General features: G+C 45.9%; 2 protein-coding genes across 3 annotated transcripts in view; one reads left to right on the top strand and one right to left on the bottom strand.

Moving 5' to 3' along the window:
• The window catches only part of lmbr1 (limb development membrane protein 1), a 53,306-nt gene extending 44,005 nt beyond the window's left edge, over positions 1 to 9,301 (top strand). The window contains exons 16-17 of the mRNA XM_062521261.1: positions 2,923 to 3,084; positions 4,591 to 9,301. Of these exons, the coding sequence (XP_062377245.1) occupies positions 2,923 to 3,084; positions 4,591 to 4,679 (251 nt within the window). The 3' untranslated portion in view covers positions 4,680 to 9,301. The remainder of the gene's footprint in view (positions 1 to 2,922; positions 3,085 to 4,590) is intronic.
• Positions 1 to 23,380, bottom strand: part of rnf32 (ring finger protein 32) — a 39,964-nt gene extending 16,584 nt beyond the window's left edge. The window contains exons 1-8 of one of the 2 annotated variants that reach the window (XM_062521262.1): positions 23,357 to 23,380; positions 22,371 to 22,629; positions 21,905 to 22,047; positions 18,944 to 18,976; positions 17,997 to 18,121; positions 17,591 to 17,699; positions 13,331 to 13,498; positions 9,851 to 10,309 (exon numbers count right to left, since the gene is read on the bottom strand). In XM_062521262.1, the coding sequence (XP_062377246.1) occupies positions 10,091 to 10,309; positions 13,331 to 13,498; positions 17,591 to 17,699; positions 17,997 to 18,121; positions 18,944 to 18,976; positions 21,905 to 22,047; positions 22,371 to 22,629; positions 23,357 to 23,365 (1,065 nt within the window). In that variant the 5' untranslated portion in view covers positions 23,366 to 23,380 and the 3' untranslated portion in view covers positions 9,851 to 10,090. Of the gene's footprint in view, positions 1 to 9,850; positions 10,310 to 13,330; positions 13,499 to 17,590; positions 17,700 to 17,996; positions 18,122 to 18,943; positions 18,977 to 21,904; positions 22,048 to 22,370; positions 22,630 to 23,356 lie in introns of those variants that run through there. The other variant, XM_062521263.1, reaches the window with a different exon arrangement.
• Positions 23,381 to 23,635: the final 255 nt, after the last annotated feature.

Genomic DNA, 23,635 nt, shown 5'->3' with positions numbered 1-23,635 from the left:
AACTCACTCTCTCTCTCTCTCTCTCTCTTCACTCTCTCCTTCTCTCTCTCTCTTCACTCTCTCTCCTCTCTCCTCTCTCCTTCTCTCTCTCTTCACTCTCTCTCCTTCTCTCTCTTTTCATCCTCTCTCCTCTCTCTTTTTACTCTCTCCTCTCTCTTTTCACTCCCTCCTTCTCTCTCTCCTTCTCTCTGTCCCTCTCCCTCCCTCTCCCTCCCTCTCTCTCTCTCTCTCTCTCTCCCTCCCTCTCCCTCCCTCTCTCTCCCTCTCTCTCTCTCCCTCTCTCTCTCTCTCTCTCTCTCTCTCTCCCTCTCTCTCTCTGTGGTTGACGGGGAGGTAGAGTAGATGGCTGACATTAAGACAGAGAGCAGGTGCTCCTCACGCCACTTCAGCCCAGCCAGCGCTCACTGACAGCAGCCCACAAACACTATTGATCTGCTGCTGTACAGAACTCACTCTCTCTCTCTCCTCTCTTCACTCTCTCTCCTTCTCTCTCTCTCTTCACTCTCTCTCCTTCTCTCTCTTTTCATCCTCTCTCCTTCTCTCTCTCTTCACTCTCTCTCCTTCTCTCTCTCTTCACTCTCTCTCCTTCTCTCTCTTTTCATCCTCTCTCCTTCTCTCTCTCTTCACTCTCTCTCCTTCTCTCTCTCTTCACTCTCTCTCCTTCTCTCTCTCTTCACTCTCTCTCCTTCTCTCTCTTTTCATCCTCTCTCCTCTCTCTTTTTACTCTCTCTCCTCTCTCTTTTCACTCCCTCCTTCTCTCTCTCCTTCTCTCTTCCCTCTCTCTCCTTCTCTCTCTTTTCATCCTCTCTCCTTCTCTCTCTTTTTACTCTCTCTCCTCTCTCTTTTCACTCCCTCCTTCTCTCTCTCCTTCTCTCTTCCCTCTCTTTTCACTCTCTCTCCTTATCTCTCTTCTCTCTCTCTCCCTCTCTTTACTCTCCCTATCTCTCTGCTGCGCAGCATTTTTTTTCTGTAAGCATTATGATGGGCTGATTACCTCACCTCCCCGGCTCCTCGTCTGTCAAGGAGGGAGCTCTCTTTCTCTCCCTCTCCCTCTATCCCTTTCTCCCTCCCTCCTTCCTTCCCTCCCTCTCTTTAATATCTATCTCTCTAAAAGCACTGTTTAAAATGCTCCAACCGTTGGCCTCGGTGCCAAAAGTGAAAGAAAGCAGCGGAAGAACGTTGACAATACGATCCAACTGCTCTACATCAGAACCTCATTGAACTGGCTCGTCCTTCCAGGTGATCTCACCGTTGACTTCAGCCCTCTTCTCTTTTTTCTCCTTACACTCCTCCTCTCTCTCTCTCTCTCTCTTTCTCTTACGCACACTCTCTCTCTCTCTCTCTCTATCTCACCCCCCTCCCTCTCTCTTTTCTGTTGTTTTCAGGCAATTTTGCTAAAGGCCCCCCGTCGCTTCGCATGCCAACTGCTTACAGCTGCTGCAGAGGCATCTTTTATCCGGACGGGAATCGATCAGCTAATCTAATCGCCGGGCAATGGTTACGGAAGCAGCTCCACTCTCAAACCCCCACCCCACCACAAACCCCCCCTCAACCCCAACCCCCACCCAAAAAAACAAAAAACAAATACGTCATACTTGTTACCGTGCCCCCGACTTCTGTGGTTTGCCGTGGGTTTGGTGCAGAATCCCAATTCATTTATCCTCCTGGTGGGATCGCTTGCCCGTCATTGACCCTATGCTCTTAACTAATCAGTAAATTAGCCTCGCGCTTTTTAAAAGCACAGGAGAACATTTGTGGTCAGAATGTGTAGAAAAAGACATATCCTTGTGCTTTTGCTGTGTACGGAAAAAAAGATTTATCCTTGTGTTTTGTCTTGTTTGCTTGTCAGTGCTAGGTTTTTTTTTTTTTTTTTTTTTTTTTTTTTTTTTTTTTAAATCCCACGGTCGGAGCCTCTTTGAAATGCACAGTGAGAGGTGTGGTACACTCACATTGAAGTGTCTCGTGTGTGTGTGTGTACGTGTCTGTGTGTGTTTTCTTTTTATCGGCATTGTTTGGGCCTTGTGCGTGTGTGTGCTCTCCGGGTGTTGCACGCTAACTGGGCCACGCCGCTCCATCCATCATTCATGGCGGTCCGCGGAGGTGATGCCGCTAATCCGCCGCGGAGCTGCCAAGAGATAAAGCGGAACGAGTCGGCACGGTGACTCGCACCCAAACAGCGGCCCTGCCCGCGACTCGTTTGTTTGCACAGCGTCCTGTGTGCTAGACTGGACACCACTTACAACTAGTCAACTTGCTGACCCTAGACTTACCACTAGACTAGAACTGACACTTGTTTAGAAACTGCACTCACTCATGCACTTATTGTTGTTGCATTTTACCTTTTTGAAAGAAAAAAAAAAAGAATCCTAGAATTGTTGTGAGAATTGCTTCAAAAGGTTTCAACTGTTTACCATGTTGTAAGTGGGTTTGGTTAAAAAGTGTCAGCCAAATGTAATGTAATGTAGAACTAAAATGGCTGTGGGAACACAACAGCGCCGTGCTTTACAGTACCTACGGGTTGGAGAGCATTTGTCAGCTCCAGCACCCGTAGACTGCCTTGTGTACTGTATGTCTTGAATTTCCCCTTGGGGTCAATAAAGTATCTATCTATCTATCTATGTGATGTGAAGTGTAAATCGGACAGACAGCATCATCACATACACTTCATCTTCTTATGGCCTCCTTACGCCAAACAACTTTGACAAGATTTGGGAAAGATTCTTAAAAGATTGTAGTCTTTTTAGTAAAGCTTGAATGGGGGGCATTAGTGAAAAAACTACAATCTTTCAAGAATCTTTCCCAAATCTTGTCAAAGTTGTTTTGGTGTATTGAGGCCATTAGCCGTTTGGCGTGTTTGTGTGTGTTCACGCAGCATTCCCCATGGTCACTGTTGGTCACTTCCTTCTCCCTCTCTCTCTGCAGGAATAACCCGCTTCGACCTGCTGGGCGATTTCGGGAGATTCAACTGGCTGGGAAACTTCTACATCGTCCTGTCCTACAACCTGTTGTTCGCCGTGGTGACGACCCTGTGCCTGGTGCGCAAGTTCACTTCCGCCATCCGCGAGGAGCTGCTCAAAGCTTTAGGTACCATCGGAGGACATTGATTGATTGATTGATTGATTGATTTTATTTGACCCTTTTTGTTATAAGATATGATACAGCTTTGCACCATACATTAAGATAGCAAAACAAAACAAAGTCAGGATAACACAATAAAGCCCTGGGGCTTATTTCCATTGTGGTCCCTTGAGGGGGGAGGGGGGGGGGGCAGCAGATCAAGCATCAATCATCACAACCATCTTAAATACAACCATCTAAACAATACAGTAAATAATACAAAAAAACAATATACTAAGATTGGCATATACTAAGATTGGCCATTTTTTCAGTTCCTGCTTAAAACCTCCTGACTCCTAAACTTCTGACCATCTTTAGATTTCCTGGCAACCTGTCACACAGGCTTGTTGCTACATACAAAAAGGACTTCTTACCTAAATTACTCTTCACTCTAGGGGGTGCAAAATCAGTAGAGCTGCCCCTGGTAGAGTAGCTAAAATATATGGAATATTGCCATAGTAACTGAAACTGCTGTAACAGTTTTCTGTGTCAGGCCCCTGACCACTTCAGGTAGAGTATAGAAGATAAAGATTTAGAAAATAAAACATTTGCTATTTCAGTTGCTCTTTTAAGTGTTCCCATATAAACGCAAGCCTGTTCTTGCGGATGCCTAAATGCCATGCCTTACTCTGTTAGAGAGATTGAGTTGGCATTTCTCAGGTATGCAGATGCAGAGGCTGTATCTCATTTAGTCTCAGTCCTCTACAGAGCCTCAGACATACTACACACACACGGTCTGTGAGCGTCTGTGAATGTGTCTGCTCATTGAGGGGCAATAGTAATTAACCCTGGCAATGGTGTGTGTGTGTGTGTGTGTGTGTGTGTGTGTGTGTGTGTGTGTGTGTGTGTGTGTGTGTGTGTGTGTGTGTGTGTGTGTGTGTGTGTGTGTGTGTGTGTGTGTGTGTGTGTGTGTGTGTGTGTGTGTGTGTGTGTGTGTGTGTGTGTGTGTGTGTGTGTGTGTGTGTGTGTGTGTGTGTGTGTGTGTGTGTGTGTGGTGGCTGGCAGGCGAAGGGGAGTTAGAGGCTGAGTCACATACCCTTCTGACACCAGACTGACTCTGAGGATAGAGCTGCAGCCTTCCCACCACAGTTAGTGATAGGGAGGCAGGGGTGTGTGTGTGTGTGTGTGGCATCAGTAAATACAGTATCTCATTCCAGCTTCAGAGGGAGGAAGATAGGAGAAAGAGGTGGAAGGACAGGCCATGGTGTTTGAAAGTAGTCTGCCTGAAATCATTCTGTGTATGTGTCAGAGATGGTGTGTGTGTGTGTGTGTGTGTGTGTGTGTGTGTGCGTGCGTGAGTGTGATGAGAAATGTCAGGCACGATTCTGCTGCTGCTGTTGCTGTCTATGGTGCTGACCGGCTAAAATGAGCTCTCTCTCTCTCTCCCTCTTTCCCTCTCTCTCTCTCCCTCTGCCACTCTCTCTCTCTCTCTCTCTCTCCCCCTCTCTCTCTGCCTTATCTCCCTCTCCGCAGGCTTGGATAAACTCAACCTGTCATACAGCCCCACTGACCCCGAGTCTGCCAAGCTGTCCACCGCCAACGGCCACCAGAAGACTCTCTAAAGGGGACGGCCATCACACTGAAACTTAGACACACACACACACACACACACACACACACACATTCATTTTACAGACTTAGAGACTTTTGACATGAATGCACCCAAACACCTGTTGAAAGTGGAATGCGACTCCTCCACTGCAGTGATGGAGAGCACCGGCTGAAAGCACCGGCTGAAACTTAGACACACACACACACACACATACACACACACACACACACACACACACACAGAGATGGGCAAAGCGCCGGCCCAGTGTGGCTACACCCGCACCAGCAGGACAAGGAACCCTGGCAAACGAGCCTTAGGTCACCAAGGGAGGAAGATCCGTACAGGATATGGGGGAGAGGGAGAGGGAGAGAGAGAGAGAAGGGGTAACAGACATTGGTGAGAACTCCGCCCCAGAAGTCTTATGACATTCCACTTCTCTCCATGGAAGAACGGCAGAAGAGGGACTGGATGAATGAGTGGAATCGAGGCGAAGGAAAAGGGAAAAAACCTCTACTCCTCTCTCTCTCTCTCTCTCTCTCTCTCCCCCATACGTTGAATCTTCCCCCATTCTTCTTTTTTATCCGTGTGTATGGACTCCACTGTGGTCCTCCTCATCTCTCCCCTCCTCTGGTGTTGCCGTGGCCACACTCTGTGCTCCGCTCCACTCCTCCTTTTGTGACGTTCTCTGTGAAGACACATTTACTGGCTATTCTTCGTGACGGACTCACCGTTTATTTTTGTTTACTTTTTGTTATTTTTTTTATTTAGTTTTTGTATATATGCTAACCGTACCATCTTTTCTTCTCTCTATCTATTCTGTCTTTCCTTCATTTTTTTCTCCTCTCCCTATCTCTTTTTGTTTGAAATCCTGAAGCATTTTCAGCACTCGCTTTGTGTTGCTGTTGTTTGTTGTGTGCTTTTCTTGCTGTCACTCTTTTGCCCTCTCCTCTATGCTTTCGCCAGGATATTTACAGCCGGTCAGGCACACCACTACATTTTTTTAGGGTGGGGGGTGGGGTCATGCATACGCATATGCATGTGGGACTCCTCAATATTCATATGCAGAGTTAGGAAAAATAAATACTTTTTTGGAGAAGGGTACTTGTTGTTAGAAGCTGTGCGATCTCTACGGTCTGCAGGCTAAACACACCACACTGAATTCCCTCATTTTGACATTTGGTCAGTGAGCCTATCGCAGTGTGGTTTGTGACGGCTGTTGCGATCTCTAGAAGTCTTGTGCGACTACTACACAACCATTTCAACATTGTTCTGTGGAGTGGCAAGGAGATAATGTATTTTATCGTACACTAAGGGTGCTTTTTAAGCTTGCTTTTAAACGACTTTGCCATTCGTAATGCTTTCATTCATTGTTTTTCTGCGTGATGCTTTCTACTTAACCAACCAGCCTTTTTTCTCTCTCAATGTACATGCTCACTTCCGAGCGGAAGTTGCCTAGGATACCTTCCCCAGTTAACACTAGTCGGTGTGTTGCACATTAACATGGAAAAATCCCCTTTAGTCACCTGGGGGCCTGTTGCTGCAACAAACGACTGGCTGAAAATCAATGGCCAGCTCATCAATGGTTAGATGTCCCCCAGCTGAAGAATGAGCCAACCTAACGTCAATGTTACTGTCTGAATGTCACCATGGCAAGCATTTATGTAGCCATTACCTAGCGAGCTCGACACTTGCATTCCGGCTTTGCTAGAGTACCTCTGGCTAGGAATGTATATGGTACTGGGCATTCAGCCTAGCAAGGGAGCTAGCGCTGCTGTGCTCTGATTGTTAGGAAACTTTTTTTCTCTCTCTCTCTCTTTCTTGCGACATTGGGACGGGCAAGATAACTTTGTGAGCCAAGTCGGTGTCGGTGATGTCTGTCCTGACCTTATTGGCCAGTAAGACTGGAGCCAGGTCACAGATCACCAATCAGCGCTGGCAGCTCCACGCACCCAGCCAATGAATGAAAAAGAAGGAAACAATAGGAAAATACTGGCATTGTACTTCCTACTTGTGTGTGTATAACAGACAGTCCCTTGGAACTCCATTGTCACACCCAGTGGTGACTAAAAGAGGTCTTTACATTGTAAAGGGACGACGTATTAGCACACTATTGAATCAGTCTCATAGGTTTAGGGGTTGCAGTGGTATTTTCTCTCTTTTTTTACAGGCACACTTTTTCAGTTTGTTCTGCACCTTTGAGCAGAGATAGTGTATTTGTGTGTGTGTGTGTGTGTGTGTGTGTGTGTGTGTGTGTGTGTGTGTGTGTGTGTGTGTGTGTGTGTGTGTGTGTGTGTGTGTGTGTGTGTGTGTGTGTGTGTGTGTGTGTGTGTGTGTGTGTGTGTGTGTGTGTGTGTGTGTGTGTGTGTCACAGTGGTCATCCATATGATGGTCAAAAGAAACCGGAAGCTGGGTGCCAAGCTATGCTGGTACCTCACGCTAGAGCAAAGTTAGGTTATGCTCTTTCTAGACATTCCCACAGAAGACAATTAATGTGAAACAAATGTGAGCCTGTTCTGTTGCAATCCTTTTCACTTTCCTCAGTCACCTGGTAATGTTTTTTTTTGTTACACAACTTCTTTTTGGTTTGTTTGTGTATACTTTTGTTCATACACAATGTGAATAGTTCACTATAACTCATAGTATCATATCACTCATTTTTCTTCACTCCTGGCTGGAAAAGATTACCTGAAGACAAACCTCATCTTCTTGTAAATGTTGTATTTATCTGTATATAAGCCTCACCTTTTGTATTGAGCTTATGTGAGTGTTTGATCCTTTGTACAGCCTGTGCGTGTGTGTGTGCGTGTGTGTTTTATTGTAGATGCCTCTCTTATTCTGGCTGTGTGAAAATCTGCGTTTTCTTTTTTTCATGAAAACTTCACCTCTGATGCCTTAACAGGGGAAGGTGTTTGTGTGAATGGAAGTCTATGTCTATATGTGTATACTCCAGATATGTCTGTGTTTCATTTCAGTGTGTCTGTTTGTGCACTTTTTACAGAAAAAAGGACAAATTCACTGTGAAGCCCTCTTGTGAAAATGAAACGCAGTATAACTATAAGGCACGCCAAATAATAATTTTAAAAAAAAATTGAAAATAAAAAAGCCAAAAGGAAAAAAACTAAAATGTCACTCGAAATGGAACAGTAAATTTGTATTTACACAGGCATGGTCACTCGATACTTTTACTCACCTCTAAAGAGAAGCTCTGGGGCTGACTAAACTTTTTAAACCTGTGATGATACCATGTACAAGGACAAGATATTTAGAGACATACCTCAGTCAAAAAATACAACATGCGGCACCAACTTTACAGATGGACCTGTCTTTGTGAGGATTGTATGGTTGATGTATGTGAAGTAACTTGGATGGTAAATGCGTTGATTAGATAAAAATGTACAAAGAATGCTCAACCCCCCCCCCCCCTTTTCTCTCTCTCTCTATTGCACAATGTGAATGCCGTATGTTTAAAAGACATGGAGGGAAAGTGAAAATAAGATGTTTATTGTTAATGTTTAATCCAGTTGGAGGTCAGTGGAACTGCTTCAGGTAGTTTTTTTTTTAAAACTGCACATAGTGATATCAAACTCCTTGATACACACTCTGATTGGCCATTAGTACAAGTGTAGACGTGTGTAATGTATGTGTGTGTGTGTGTGTGTGTTTTTTATATATATATATAATAATTTGTCGGGGCTTGGTAATTAGGACTTAAAACCAAGAGATGGCACAGTGCAGCCAATCAATCCTTTTTTATTAGTCGGCTGAAGACAGGAGGGGAGTGCTGAAACCACACATACTGGACTGCCCCAGCCTCCGTCCTGGCAGAGCTACTTGATAGATCATTCTCCAAGCCATGATCACTCCAAGGTGTGTGTGTGTGTGTGTGTGTGTGTTTCTGTTTGGTTATTCTTTGCCTCTTTGCTATGGTCCATCCCGCCCTCCCCTGTCATCAGCACACGATACAAACTATTAGCAACCCCTGCAGCTGCAATTGTTCATGGGGGATAAAAAAAACAAACAAAAAAAAACAAAGCCCTCCTCAAACTGTATATTCAGTATTTTAGTGGTGGAGATGCTTGTGTGCTTCCTTCACCTTTCCAAGCACTCCAGGCTGACTGCTAATAATGAACCAGAAAGCCTACATTGTTTTTAACCATATCAATAGCACTGGCTGATTAATAATACCATAGGTTGTGAGGATCGTCCACAGACTGATTCATTTGGAGGTTATGAGGGTTGCCCCTTGGATGTTGAGGAAAGATACGGTTTCCTTTGATCAACGCATTCATCCAACAATTATGCAGCTAAACACCATTAAAGCCTGGCGACGTTTGGTGGCTAAACTGGCAAAGGTCTGGTTAGAGTGATGCCTCGGCGCTGCCTTACAGTAGTTTCAGGTCATTAGAGACGCAAATTCCACACTAAGTGGCTATCTGTCATGTCTATGCATGTTTGTTTGTTTGTTTGTTTGTTTGTTTTGCGACATATGTGAATGTACTTTTTTTTGCAAAGATGTTCATTTCTTTATGTTGTGTTTTTGTCTTTGTTGTAAGCGTTGTAAAATAAAAAAATGATGACATCTGCATTTACAATTTTACCACTTTACATTAAAGTTTTGCAATTTGAGGAAAACCTTGTATTCCATTTTTTGTTTTTGCCCGCAGAGTGTAAGCCTTGTTGGCCCCGAGAACATCAGTTTACGTCATAAACTAAAAACACCCCAGTTGCCATAATAATGCTTAGCGGGAAACTCTTCATAGTGGCATGAAAAACAAAGCCCCCCACCACCACCTCCTCCCCACACCCACCCCCGGTCCTATTCCGTTCATCATCAAAGGCTGAAGGTGTGATGCTAGAGAAAGTCCCTGTCTGCGTTCTGCGCCGCGCTGCGTTGCCTTCCCTGCCAAGCCGGGGTAATCAGCCTGGCAGGCGGAGGATCAGGCAATTAGCCCCAACCACAACCCCACCTGCTGTCTGCACTGCCTGCTGAGGGCCTGTCAGTAGCCCATCCCTGTCCTGCCCCGCTCACCCCTTCTCTCTCTCTCACCCCTCCCTTCTCTCTCGCACGCCCGGGAAAGGCCGCAAGTTCCACTGCAATAAAACAGTTACACGGTAAATAAGTCTGGGATACATGCCCAGCTAGTTTAAATCCGTGTGTGTGTGTGTGTGTGTGTGTGTGTGTGTGTGCGCACACTTAAAATGGACTGGAAATTATTTCCTGTAACATACCTCTCTAAGTCATGTCACATTTCAGCAAACTGACACAGCGTACAAAGAACATATTTCTCTTTATCAAAGTCAGCACGGGACTGCAATGCAGCAAACTGCTGGTCAATATGCAACCAACCTAAATGAAATTGACAGCAAAAGATATTCGGCAGTAACGGCGGGTTAGGCGACCAGGCTGGCGAGGGTGGCACCTCACAGCACCCGCTTGCTGTAGGCGGCCCTGCAGAGGGGGCATGTGGGGCGCGTCTCGGGGCAGAAGAGCTCGAAGGCCTCCAGGCAGGGCTGGTGGAAGAGGTGTGAGCAGGACAGGAGCAGCACACGCCGGGTCACCCTGCCCCGCCCGGGCCCAGCGCAGGGGGGCCGCAGCAGCGTCAGGCAGATGGGGCAGTCCTGCATCTCCCTCTGGACAGCCTGGGGAGGAAGAGGAGGAGGAGGAGCGGAGAACGGCATGTAAATGGCTGCTTAAACTTGGATGATTGGAACTTGGCAACTTAGATGAATAACTGAAGATGATGAAGAAGATGATTAAAATGAGGATGAAGATGTTGATGGTGGTCAGGGATGGGCAGTATTTATAATATATGTATTTCAAATATGTATTTCATATACAAAATAGTATTTTTTCATTTGTATTTTATTGAGCTGAAGAAAATGGCTTTGTAATATTTCGTATCAAAATACTTCATAGGTGTGTATTTTTATAGCTTAAAAATATTGCCAAATATTTTTGGTAAAACCAATATTTTTGGTGATGTGATGACATATAAATAGCAAAACAATGAATGTGGCCTCTGACTGGTGGCAGTAGTAATTTTCCCACACATCTGATATTGATAGTCGATGAGTAACGTGTAGGTTGCTCATACAGTACATTGTGTGTATGAGCAACCCACACGGTGGGGTGTGGGAAAATTACTAAGTTGTTACTGTTGTCTTTTTTTTTACATTTTATTATTTGTTATAGCCTAAATATCTAAGATAAGGGTGCTGGGTTACGGGTATGTCATGCCGCTCCATTCAGCCCCTGGAGTTTAAGTCTTTACTGTTTATCAGGCCTATTTGTTCATTTGTTTGTTCATGTCTGTGCAGGTTTGGATACACTGGCAAGTCCAACATCTTGTTTTAATTTCTTTTGTTTTAATTTAAGGTTCAGGAGCTGGGCTAGGATGCAGTAGCCTAGAAGTGGTGGGTTCAATGACCTTGAGCAAGGTTCTTAAACCCCAAGTTGTTCCAAATTGAATTTTTCCCTTGCGTCATTTGGTCCCCCGCTTGGCATCCTGTTTGAACACTTTGAGATGCACTCTGTTGCATTAGAACGGCGCTATATAAAATTAACATCTGCTTACTGACTTACAGTACATCCCCTCTTTCTTGAGAACATTAAGCATCAGTTTCTTCAGTACTTTCGTCAGTGGAACACATGGAATCCTTTGTGGTTTCCATTGTGGTTTCTATGTGGTTTGCCTGTGGCAACATTTGTGCAAAAGGTTGTCCCATGACATGTATCATCCATATGTCACTGGTGCCATTATAACGCCATTTACAGTAGCTCTTACACAGTATCCAACGAGTTAAAAACCAACTAAAAAGGTCTTACTTGATCAACAGCTTCACATAGTGCAATATCATTCTGGGCACGCATTGTCAATGTCAGAGGTTTCATTCTCTATATTACTGTATATGTCAGTGTATGATGAGTTTGAAGCTGTTATTTTAAGGAAAATAGAAATGCATTGGGTTGCTTTCAGTTGTAATTTGTTGGGTGTATTTCGGATGCGGTAGGCTATGAGATGTTACAGGCAGGTCAGCATAGTTGATCTGCTGACTGTTTGCAGATGTATGGCATGTCTCCTAGGCAGAGAAGAGCTGTTGCTCTCACTGCCCACTTCATCAAGTGATTTCATCCTTTAAAGATTATTTTTAGTATTTTCAAAATACAGTACTTTATTTTGATACAGTGGCTACTGTATTTTCTACTTTATTTTTGCTACACTTAGAATTAGGGTATTTGATATTCTATTAGATGTATTTTTGCCCATCCCTGATGATGTGATCAGTAGTGGTCAAGTCTGATCGCTGATCGCAACTACAGCTGACACACACACTGTGTGACCTTTGACCTTTCATTTCATTTCATAAAAGACTCTTTATGAAGCTGAAAAGCACCGGTGTGCAGACGTGTCACGTGGCAAGGGGAAAGTAGGTTGACTTCGCCGTTTGACTGTTCCACTTAACTTCCTCAGCAACACACACACACACATGTACATACAGTAGAACCCTGATCAGCATGTCAGACTGGTCGGATAAGAGAGGATTTATGCTTTGCCATATTTATGGCAGGAAAGCGACTATGTGTGTGAGGTGGTGGTTTACCACTGGCACAAGGCTAATCATTAAACGAACGAGCGCCTGCTTTCACTCGGGGGACAGACAGTGCGCACAGCTCGGGGGGTTTTAGAGCGCTTCATAAACGTCTGATAATGAGCTTGGCACGGCTTCCTGTGTTTGCCTTGGTGTGAGCGCTGATGATCGGACCCTGCGATAAAACAACCTGTGAGGTTCACTCTCTCTCTCTCTCTCTCTCTCTCTCTCTCTCACTCTCTCACTCACAACACACAGCGCACAGGTGGAGGTTGAGCAACTGCCCTGCCTTTGACCTCTTTTACCTCTCCTCTCCCCTCCTCAACCCCCCCACTCAACACACACACACAAGCAATTTGTGAACGAGATGCCGTTGGCTGGCGCAAAAAAAAAAAAGGCTCCCAGGACGCGCAACAACAATAAGGGCCCTTTTTCTAGCACGGCAAATCTCACCTCCCTTTTCACTTCTTTTCGTGGCCGATGAAAGATCTAGCGTGCACCACGGGAGCTGCCGGTGTTTTTTTGTAAACACTGCGGATTATGCCCACTCATTCAACCCCGTCTGGGAGAGAAGGGAGGAGGGCCGTCACATCCCAGCCGTGCCTTTGCTTTGCTCTTTTTTTTTTCTTTCTTCCTTTCTTTTTTGATATTCCCGACAGAACATCTGTGCGTTCGAGTTTTTCTTTTTTTTTTTTTTCTTTCTCCGTTGCAAGTGTTGGCACGTCGAAAGTTGAATGGCACAGCTATATGGTGAATCGAAGTGGGATTAGGCATTGACGAGATGGTCTTTGATAGAGTGCATTTTGGCGAAGTCTGTGTGCGTGTGTGTGTGTGTGTGTGTGTGCGTGAGCGCGTCAATGACTGTTCTGTTCTCTTCAACGTTTTTCCATTCACTCTTTCTCTCTTTCACCCTTTCTGCAACTGAAGCACTTCGCAGAGCGTCCAAATCGTTTCAGAAGACTGGTGTAGCCAGTTCCATTGATAACAGTGGAAACTAATTGTTGCAACACACGCTTCAGTGACGTGCCCAGTGCAGCTTCCCCGTCAGACCCAGGAGGAGTCGAGTCCTACCTGCTCCTTGACCTGCTCCCAGTCCAGGGCCTGGGCGTCGGGAGCGCACTCTGTGTCCAGCTTCCTGAAGACTAGGCGGCTCTGGGCCAGCGAGTGGTCGATGTCGGTCAGGAAGGCCTCTGTGTCCGTGCGGCAGGCCTGCACCAGGCTGTCACTCATCTCCTGGAGCTGCGGGGGAGGAAACAAAAGCATGTTTCACGAGAACAGGAGTTGTTTTCCTCAGCTGTGAGCTGACCCAAGGAGCCAGACTACAGGGTAGGAACAGGCTTAGGCACACAGAGAAACGCTTTAGGTTGGACACTTTACAGCAAACACACAAACACACACGCACACACACACACACACACACACACACACACACAGTCACACAAATAAGAACTGTCAGGTCCTTATTGTTGTTCCTTTGACATCACCAGTCGTTTATAGCCATGTTTTTATCGCTAATTAAACAACCGTTAACCATTCAGACAGACCAGGCTTACGGGCAGGCCTTGCTGGTGAGGACAAACAACACAAGGGCTGGTGAACTTTGCCTCCACAAAAGCTGAGGGCAGGGTGGGGGGTGGCAGGTGAGAGTCTTTATCTCATCAGTTTCCCTGCCTAATGTGTTGACCGACGACAAAGCCCACACAAAGCAGAAGTGAAAAGTGAATCGCTGATGGGGTATCTGGGGAGGCCTTTTGTCAGACGTCTGTTTCCTCTTTTCTCATTAATCTAATCTCTCTCTCTCTCTCTCTCTCTCTCTCTCTCTCTCTCTCTCTCTCTCTCTACTCACATGTTGAGACCGAACTGGAGGTATCTCTGTAAAAAAAAACCAGTTCAACCTTAAGCCAGCAAAATATAAAATGACTGTAAATGTTATTGATCCGCCCTTCCCCTTCAGAACGTAGACAGACATCGATGCACTGACACACACACACACACACATCGTTTCCAGTGCCATGTGTAAGACAGGACAGTTGTCAGTGCCGGTCACCATGTATAAGGACAGTGTTAATTGGCTCGTATAAATGGGGGGCGGACGGTTTATGTATTGCTGTAAGTCAGCTTTATAGACATTGGCAGGGAGAAGATCGCTTTGACAGTCTGCGTGTGAGTGTGAGGGTGAGGGTGGGCACGTGTGTATGTCGATATGCACGTGCATTTGCAAGCATGTGTGTGTGTTGGAATGATACACATACTGTATGTGTATGTCCATGTGTGTCTCTGTAATGGGGGTGGGGGGGGGGGGTGTATATACTGTATATGCATGTGTGTGTGTGTGTACGTGTTTGGAAGAGACACATACAGTATGTGATTGAGCATGTGTGTCTGGGTGACAGAGAGAGAGTGGGTATGTATGTACTGTACTGTATATATATAATATGTGTGTGTGTGTGTGTGTGTGTTGGGGGGGGGGGGGGGTGAGGTTAGGACACTGCTCCTCATCATCTGATTTGGGGTGGGGCAGGAGATGACAGGGGTGAGCCCGTTCCCCCCGTCCCGTCCTGAGGCACTCAGGCTGATTAAGAGGCCGGCAGATTGACGGCGGCGCTCGTGTCTTTTACCCCATCCATCAGCACGCTCCTCGCTCCCCGCTCCCCGTTCCGCGCGCCAGACAGGTCCCCCCCCATCCCCCCCCCCGGCCCCGGCCCCCCCCCCCCCCTCCACTCAAGGGCAGCTGAGGGGCACGCACCGCACCTCGCGCCTCACGCTCACTCACTCGCCTGGAGGTGCAGGGGCAACGAATTACATACGCGCATATACTCACTTACACATATACAGCACAACACACACACACACACACACACACACACACGCACACACACGCAACACACACACACACACACATGCACATACACACACACACACACACACACACGCACACACATGCACATACACACACACACACACACACGCACGCACGCGCAATCATACTGTATCCACACTCATACATTTACTCAAGACAAAGGTAATGTCACCTCGCATCAATCCCATTTCAAGCTAATGGTGTCTCTCACATTGTCTCTGTCCACTGGGAAAAATAAACACAGAGGACAGGGACACTGGACAAGCACATTGAGAATACATAATTCAACCCACCTCAAAACTCAAACTGAGCTTTCTATTCTTTTCATTATTGCCCTTGAAAACTACACCACTCATCAGATATATGCAGAAATGTATATCTAAATATACTAAATGTTTATTTAGTCATCCGGGTGTGGTGGAGCAGTGATAACACCACCGTCTGATAATCAGTTGGCCTGGGTTGTTGTGGCCTGTTGTGAGTGAGTCCATGCTAAATACCATCTTCATCTTTAACTTTACACTGCTCCCTATTTAAACAACACAGGAATTTGTATACGTATTTGTATATTTAATGACATATGTACCTAAATTTAAAAAAATGATAAGACTAACATTTTGCACTGCCTCCCAGTCCCAGCACAAAAAAAAAAAAAACCTTACAAAAATCAATTTCCCCTAAAAAATGCCTGAGCCGAACCTGGCAGGTCCAAGCCACCCCAGTGGCACCTCACAGACGTCCGAGGGACAGGTGGAGCTCACTAGATGGCAATCTTCCCTTTCCCTGCTGGGCCGGCGGGGGAGCAGAGGCCAGCGGCCCCCTCAGCCCAGCTCTTGCTCCTGTTAGCGCCTGCTACTGCTGCTGCATTGTGTGACTGGCTGCGGTCACTTAATGCCCTCAAGACAGGGCTGCCATAAGGTGGGCTCAATTTTTCACCAAATAAATCTGAAAATGTTTAGTTACTGATAAGGCCTTTTTTAAAAAAAAAAAAAAATTAAGTCACAATCATATTAAATTTGTTGCCAGGAATATCAGCAATATTGAGCAAACAAATGCTGTGTGAAAGCGGATGGTAGCCGGATGGTTGCTGATACCAAAACATTTTGTTCTGAGGGAAAATGAAAAGTGAAGGAATGTGTCACTTTGTCACATCTGGGGTCATTCCACTCCGGCATGCCCAAAACAAACGGCTGGACCCCCTTTCTATGTGCATTTCACTGGCTCTCCCCACAGACCACAAAACCTTTCGCACAGCTGGTGTGTGTGTTCTACTGATTAAAAAACACCAAAACCCGGCGGCCGAGGGAGGGAGGCATGAAAAATGAGCCCTGTTATGCCCAGCCCCCCATCATTTACAAAACCCAAATCATTTGGAGCCAGGGCCTGGCAGGTAAACACTCCAGCGCTGGACCCGCTTTTGTGTCTGGCCCCGAGGAATGTCCAGCGTGTTTGACCGAAACACACACTCTCCCTAATGAGTTTACAAACAGTGTATAATTCACACGCCATCAAAGACCTCCTCAGCTGCTTCAATCGGCCAGGCTCTCGACCCCCCCCCCACAAACACACACACACACACACACACACACACACAACCACCCAACCACCACCTACTGCCCCTGCCAGCACTCTCCCCAGTCTTTAGCCCCCTCCATCCCATCCCATCCCACTCCCCAACCCCACCCCACCCCCAGCCGCTTCTCCTGCCCCCCCAGCGACACCCCGGGCCACAGCCTGCACCTCCAGACCCTGGGCAGGGAGGGACCCGCTCTCGTCCTCGTCTGCCCGCGTCAGTCGGTCAACGTCAGCGCGGGCCGGCGTCCCGCGGCTGAATGCGTCAGGAATGTCCACGTCCGGCAGGATCAGGCGGCGAGAAAGCCTGAGCCTCTTTCGCAGCGGGAGCGCGGGCCACGGGAATGCAGGCAGCTGATCAGCCCACCCCGCCGGCCGCATAAAGGCTCATTGTGATCTGGTGTGCGTTCGATTGGGCTCGGGGGCACCATAGGTTAGTGTGATTGACTGAGACTCCACTTCAGCCCTGGACGGTTATTACCTCCGCCGACGAGATTATACGTTTCAAGTGCAGTTTGTCTGTCTGTTTGTCTGTATGTATGTGAGATGGATAACTCTAAAACCACCTGCCTGATTTTCACTCAAATTAGTGGAAAGGTGTAACACGTTACGAGGATACGTCCATTACGTTTTGGAGCAGACCTGACCCAGTGAGTGAATATGTCCTGAGTCTATGGGTGCCTCTCAACATGCCTCCTCGATCCTCGATGCTCGATCCTCGAGGGGCGTTCCCACTGATCTATAACTAACACTGGATAGACTATCCCATTGTTTCCCACCATCATTCTTTATGTAGATCAGTGAGGATCGAGGCCCGAGGAGCGAGAGAGGACGTATAAACGCTGCATGAGAGGCAGTATTAAACTTTTTTTTATGGCTGCCTGTAAAATTATCTTCACCTTGGTCTCGAAGAACCTCTGTCTCAGCTGCTTGTCTTTTGGTGGGACAGATCGGCGGACGTTCCGGTACCATCTCCGAGCGACACAGCCCCTCCACCATGCCTGAATTCTGGGGAGCAAAAGTAACAGCAGAAGAGATATTCTACTCCAGCACATCTTTTATACTGTAGTCCCTCTCTTCACCCAATGTGTTATTCTGACATCACATCCTGTTTCTTATGGCTACAGCATTGTGGCATTTATAGCATACATCACCAAAACGAATCTTAGTCATCCGTTTAAAAGTGGTGAATCTGTTTAAAAGTGGTGAAATGGCACATATTTGATTACAGTATTGACACAGAAAAGCTGTGAGAGAAAACGTAAGAGAGGCGTTCTCCCGTCGTCCGTCTCTGAGCGTCCCCACCTGATGACACTCTTCTCCCTGTAGATGCGCGCGCCCTCGTGGATCACCCGGGTCTCGTACTGCTGCCTCCTGCACATGGGGCAGCTCTTCTTGCCTGAGTAGCGCTCCAACGCCCTGAGACAGGCCTGCGGGGACAGCCCGGGGGTTAGACCGGCGGCACTCAGACACTCACACTAGCAGACCTGCTTGTGTCAGAAGGATGCGCTAACACTGACGTTGGCGGCTATCACCATACGGGTTTGATGTCTTCCGGATGGGCTAGCGCATTCACAACCTTAGCATACTACTTTAACTATTACCCCTTAGGTCCAGCACACAGGCTGACCCGCAACACTTGAATGAATTATTTCAGGTATGATCTCCTGTTACTTGTGTCTCCATAACCATTTTCTTGAATTTCCCCTTGGGGATCAATAAAGTATCTATCTATCTATCTATCTATCTATCTATCTATCTATCTATCTATCTATCATAACCACCTGTGCTTACCTGAAGCCAATCATATAGTACACTATCTGTGTGGTGTTTTATAATCACAACTATAAAGCCCCCATGGTCAAGCCGCTTAGCCACTAGTAGATATGCTTTGTCACACATTTCATAACACAAGAAAATATGGTCACAAGATATGTTATATAGCCCTTGCGATGGGATAATTAAACCGTTTAATGGAGAATTACATATTGGATCATGATGATTACTTCCAACACACTGGTGCTTTGTTAGGGTTATATAGGAGGCAAGAAGCAATATGGTTACAGATTTGATAATAAGTGTGTGAATAACTGTATAGTTACAATTGAGCAAATTTTGCAATAGACAATAAAGTATGACTTGTGACTGCACATGACAGGGTAGAGAAAAGTATCATGATCTTTTTGAAAACAATGGCTTGTATTTCTACTAAAGATGAATGCATTGATAGATAAAAAAAATTCTCAACTTACCCTGTGAAATACATGACTGCATGACAGCAGCACCTACCCAAAGATAGAACAGACATCATTTTACTGTAACATTACAATGAACGCATACGCAATTAAGCGTCTGCAGTATTATCAAGCGTGTGTGTTATCATCAATTTAAACGTGAAACACTCCTTCAGTGTACACATGCTCAACTGACTCCAGCAGCAGCAGAATCCTAATTCTTTGTTTGGCCCAGTACTTCCCTAAACACGGGGCGCAGCGATCAATGCGCTGCCTTGTAGCCTCTAAATGATCCTGGCATGGGCGCAGCCCCAGGGGCACGCAGAAGGACAGATTGGTTTTCACTATTCCTCTAAGTGTTTTTGTCTAGTCCTGTGAGATGTGTGTGAGCGAGAGACAGAGTGTGTGTCTGTGTGTGTCTATGTGTGTGTGTGTGTGTGTGTGTGTGTGTGTGTGTGTGTGTGTGTGCGCGTGTATGTGTTGGGGTGTGTGTGTTGGGGTGTGTGTGTTTGAGGGTGTGTGTGTGTGTGTGTGTGTGTGTGTGTACGGGAACAGGTGTGGATGTGGATATGTGTATTGTGGAGGTGTATATGGATATGTGTTTACTTACTCTGAATGTCAGTGTGAGGATTTTTTTGTTGCTGAAGAATGGAAAGCAAAGCTAGCTGAGAGCTGTGTGTGTTTGTGAGTACACAACTTGTGAGTTCTGTATATATGTGTGTGTGTGTGTGTGTGTGTGTGTGTGTGTGTGTGTGTGTGTGTGTGTGTGTGTGTGTGTGTGCATGTGTGTGTGTGTTCATAAGGTTGGCACAGTGGTGGGCTAAGGTAGGGGAATAACTGTGTGTGTGTGTGTGTGTGTGTGTGTGTGTGTGTGTGTGTGTGTGTGTGTGTGTGTGTGTGTGTGTGTGGCGGCTGCATTGATTTCTCATTGTTTTTGGCCTCCATCACTGGAGGGAGGAGGCACCCCATGGAGCTCAATCTATACCCGACAGCTCCAAAAGCCATTAGACTGCATAGGTCCTACCACACACACACACACACACACACACACACACACACACACACACACACACACACACACACACACACACACACACCACTCAGTAGGCACACAAAGAGAGTTCGACACCACAACATGATTGAAGGAGAGAAAAGGGGGGAAAAAAACAGCCAGGTTTCATGAAGGAAAGACACAAATCCACCACCACCAGACTACGCAGAAAGAATGTGTGGCCTGTCTGTGTGGAGCAAGCCCTCGGTGCACCTACCAGAAACCTGCACATCTCAATACACATCCAACGGCTCGCCTTTCACATGCTAATTACGCGCAGACACACACAACGAAACATTGCTAGCGCATAGTGTTTGATGTAAATAAATGCAGCTTTGCCTCTTGTCTTGTGTTACTGTCCCCTGTTTTGCCTGAAGTTCTAATTAACATTTTTTTTCCCTTTTCCTCACAAACGCCCCCCTCTCTCAAACTAATATTTACACATGCATCTATGGCAACTGTGCTTTGTGTGAGCAGCCCTTTCTCCCTTGCATTCTTGTGGAGATTGGCATCTTAAAAGGGGATCAGAAAGGTGTAAACCAGTGAATGACCCCCTCACACTAACCCACTGATTGCTACATCATCACGTCACAGTTGAGTTACAAGGCAGTATGGGTAAATTTGTACAGTTGTCCACACAGATTAGAGCATACAGGAACCAAGGGTGGGGGCACTGGGTTTGGGTATGGGGTGGGTGGGGGTGTAGGTTGGGGGGTGCTGAAGGGGTTGTGTGTGGGAGTGTTCAGAAGAGGTGTCTTTGAAAAAAAAAATCTCTGTGTACGCTGGGAGAATACAACAGCCATTGAGTCATGGCAACATACCTTAACGGTTACAGTGCATAACTCTCAGAGAAACCACACCAAACACAAGCAGAGTAAGCACGCCATTCACCAAGGGTTAAGGCCCAAACACACACAGACCTGACACACACAGACACACGCACACAGGACAGACTGATAAATGAATATTTGTGCAGGTAAAGGGGGACCATTTCCAATTCACAGGTGTTCTTTTTTTTTATTATTATTTTTTTTTTACCTTTTTACTAGTATGTGTTAGAAGACAATGTAGGAAAATGATCAATGTAATAATAATGCTTGCCAGTGTTGCTACCAACAGATAGCAGTGACAGGAAGCGTCTCACACACTTTTGGACTGCTTCACAACACTTGTGGACTTGACAATGCTGCATTATATGCAGCAGGTCCACAATGGTGATGGCGTGTCGCCAACAACCCAATAAATGTTTCACTATCAAAACTGTTCCAGTTGTTTGTTTTTTTATCAAAATGTTGGTCTGGCAGTCTACCTTGTAAGTCATCTTTCACTTGCCAAGCACCTTTGCAAAAATAACTAGGTTTACTGCTCTTCCAACCCCTTCATTGGAATATCCCAACCCACATAATTGCATCTTTAATCTAATTGCACCCATTCTTGTGCTTCTCTACAACCTCCTCCTGTTTCAAATACACAATAGTCAACATTGAATACTTAGTCTAATACAGTGCGCACATCAGTGGTGTAGTCTAGTTAGATGTAGTAGATATGTTGTAGCTAGCTGTAGTGTGTATACTGTGATCAACCAAAAGTCATTTTAAGTGTGTATACAGAGATGGCGATGCTTTTAAGGTGGGTATACTGCTTAGTCCTGCGTATTACGTAGACTACACCACTGGCTTACATGCTTATGGCAGAATAAGATTGAGTGGGCCCCGGCCGTGGCGCGACTGGCACCGTACACCGGTGACCCGTGTTCGATTCCCGCCCCGTGGTCCTTTCCGGATCCCACCCCAACCCCACCCCACTCCCACTCATTTCCTGTCATTCTCTCTACTGTCCTGTCCAATTAAAGGCATAAAAAGCCCCATAAAATAATCTTTAAAAAAAAATAAAAATAAGACTGAGTGGCTGTGGCAGGTGTGTAGTACCTGTGGTTGCAGGCAGAACTCTTCCCTGCAGATGACACAGGGCTGTGTGGAGTCGCCTTCCTGGACGGAGCGGGACTTCACCTGCTCCCACTCCGCCTCGGACAGCCTCCTCCGAGGAGCCTCCACCAGGCCCAGCTTCTGGGCTACAGACAGACACATGGCCGTGGCCTTCAGACCAAAGCACTTTGAACAACAACAACACAAAATACAAAGGAACTGCAGAAATATCAGCTAAAAAGTGATCATTGGCGCGTTTACCAGTGTCTGGGATTCTCAGTAGACCTACAGTACTGTAGATGATGTGCAGCAAAATATCAAGCTCATTTGCAGAGCTAGTGCAATAAACTTTCTATTAAAACTCTATCGAACTTGAATATTTTTCAAGTAAAAAGGCCCTAAGCATGTATTATTTTAATTCCTACACTCTTATTCTAAACTATGCGTAACAGAATAAGAGAAAGAATACCCAGCGTAAGCGGTGGCGGTGCTGCGTCCAACACGTACTCCCTCCCCTCCAGTGACCTCTGTGCAGACGGATGCTGCTGTGGCTTGCCATTCTCGTGCCCGTTTCTCTGACAGGGTCTCCGGCCTGGGCCTTTCACTCTCAGTCTGTCTCTCACTGGGTCACTCAGCGACAGGCTATGGAGCAAGGATCTTGATATGTGGTCCTGAAGAGCGACAGCTGTGATGGCCATTTTTCCATTTTCTGACTTGGAGCTGCAACACTGTAAGAAAGAAAAGTGGGTGTAACAATTGAACAAAACAAGCTATTCACAAACTTCACAACATTAGGTCTATTCACACCTGATGATCAGTCATCATCTTTTTTTTTCATGTGATATGTCAGCGTTAAACATCATCCGTGCAGATTACTGTCTCATATGACTTGCCAAATGATGCAATGAAATGATGCACGCAATCTCTGTGTAAATGTTTATAAACAATCACAGAGAAGAACAGAGTGGGCGAACGAGGAATTAGCCTATTTTTAAGTTGTAACCACAATGCATTGAAGTCGAGATGAATGCCTCATCTGAGTCATAAGAGCGTACTTAAGCTGCAATATGACACTGCATGTTATCGTGTCGATACAATGTTTTGGAAAAGCAGCTGCGTATCCCTAGGCATTTGACACTTCAACAGTTCAAAAACGGAGAGTTATTGCAAGATAAAACAGAGGCTGTTAGTAATCAGCTGAAAGATTCTCTGACAATGCAGACACATTTATTAGCCTATCTGTGCACGCTCTTTGATAATGCACCATGTTCAAAGACATGGAAAGAAAACAGTGAAAATGCGCCAAATTTCAGTTTACAACTAAGACAACCGAGTGTGAACTCTTCTTAGAATAAACATGAGTTCGCTGAGATAACTTAGACTGTGTGTGTAGTATCTTAGCATTTTGATATTCGTGCGTGAACCTACAAAAGCATGAAAAAGAAATTCCCAAACCTTCCGCATTGTCACTAGAGGAAGTTCCGCTGTTTGGATGGTTGCTTAGAGACGGAGTTACTGATCAAGTCTTTGCTGAACACTTCCAGCTCTGAGGGCCGAGGACTAGAACTAGTTCTACACTGGACTGGTGAGAATAATGAAAAAGAGACACAATGAATAGGGATTGCAATTCTTAGTCACAAATGCAGTTCCTCTCAATTGAATAGCATTCAAACCAGCATAACATTAGACCAGATCATAACAGAAAATGATGTGTGGTTTAGCATAGACATTTTT

The sequence above is a fragment of the Sardina pilchardus genome, chromosome 19, assembly GCF_963854185.1.
Source record: "Sardina pilchardus chromosome 19, fSarPil1.1, whole genome shotgun sequence".
NCBI classification, from domain to species: Eukaryota; Metazoa; Chordata; class Actinopteri; order Clupeiformes; family Clupeidae; genus Sardina; species Sardina pilchardus.
This window is presented reverse-complemented; position numbering and strand designations above follow the sequence as displayed.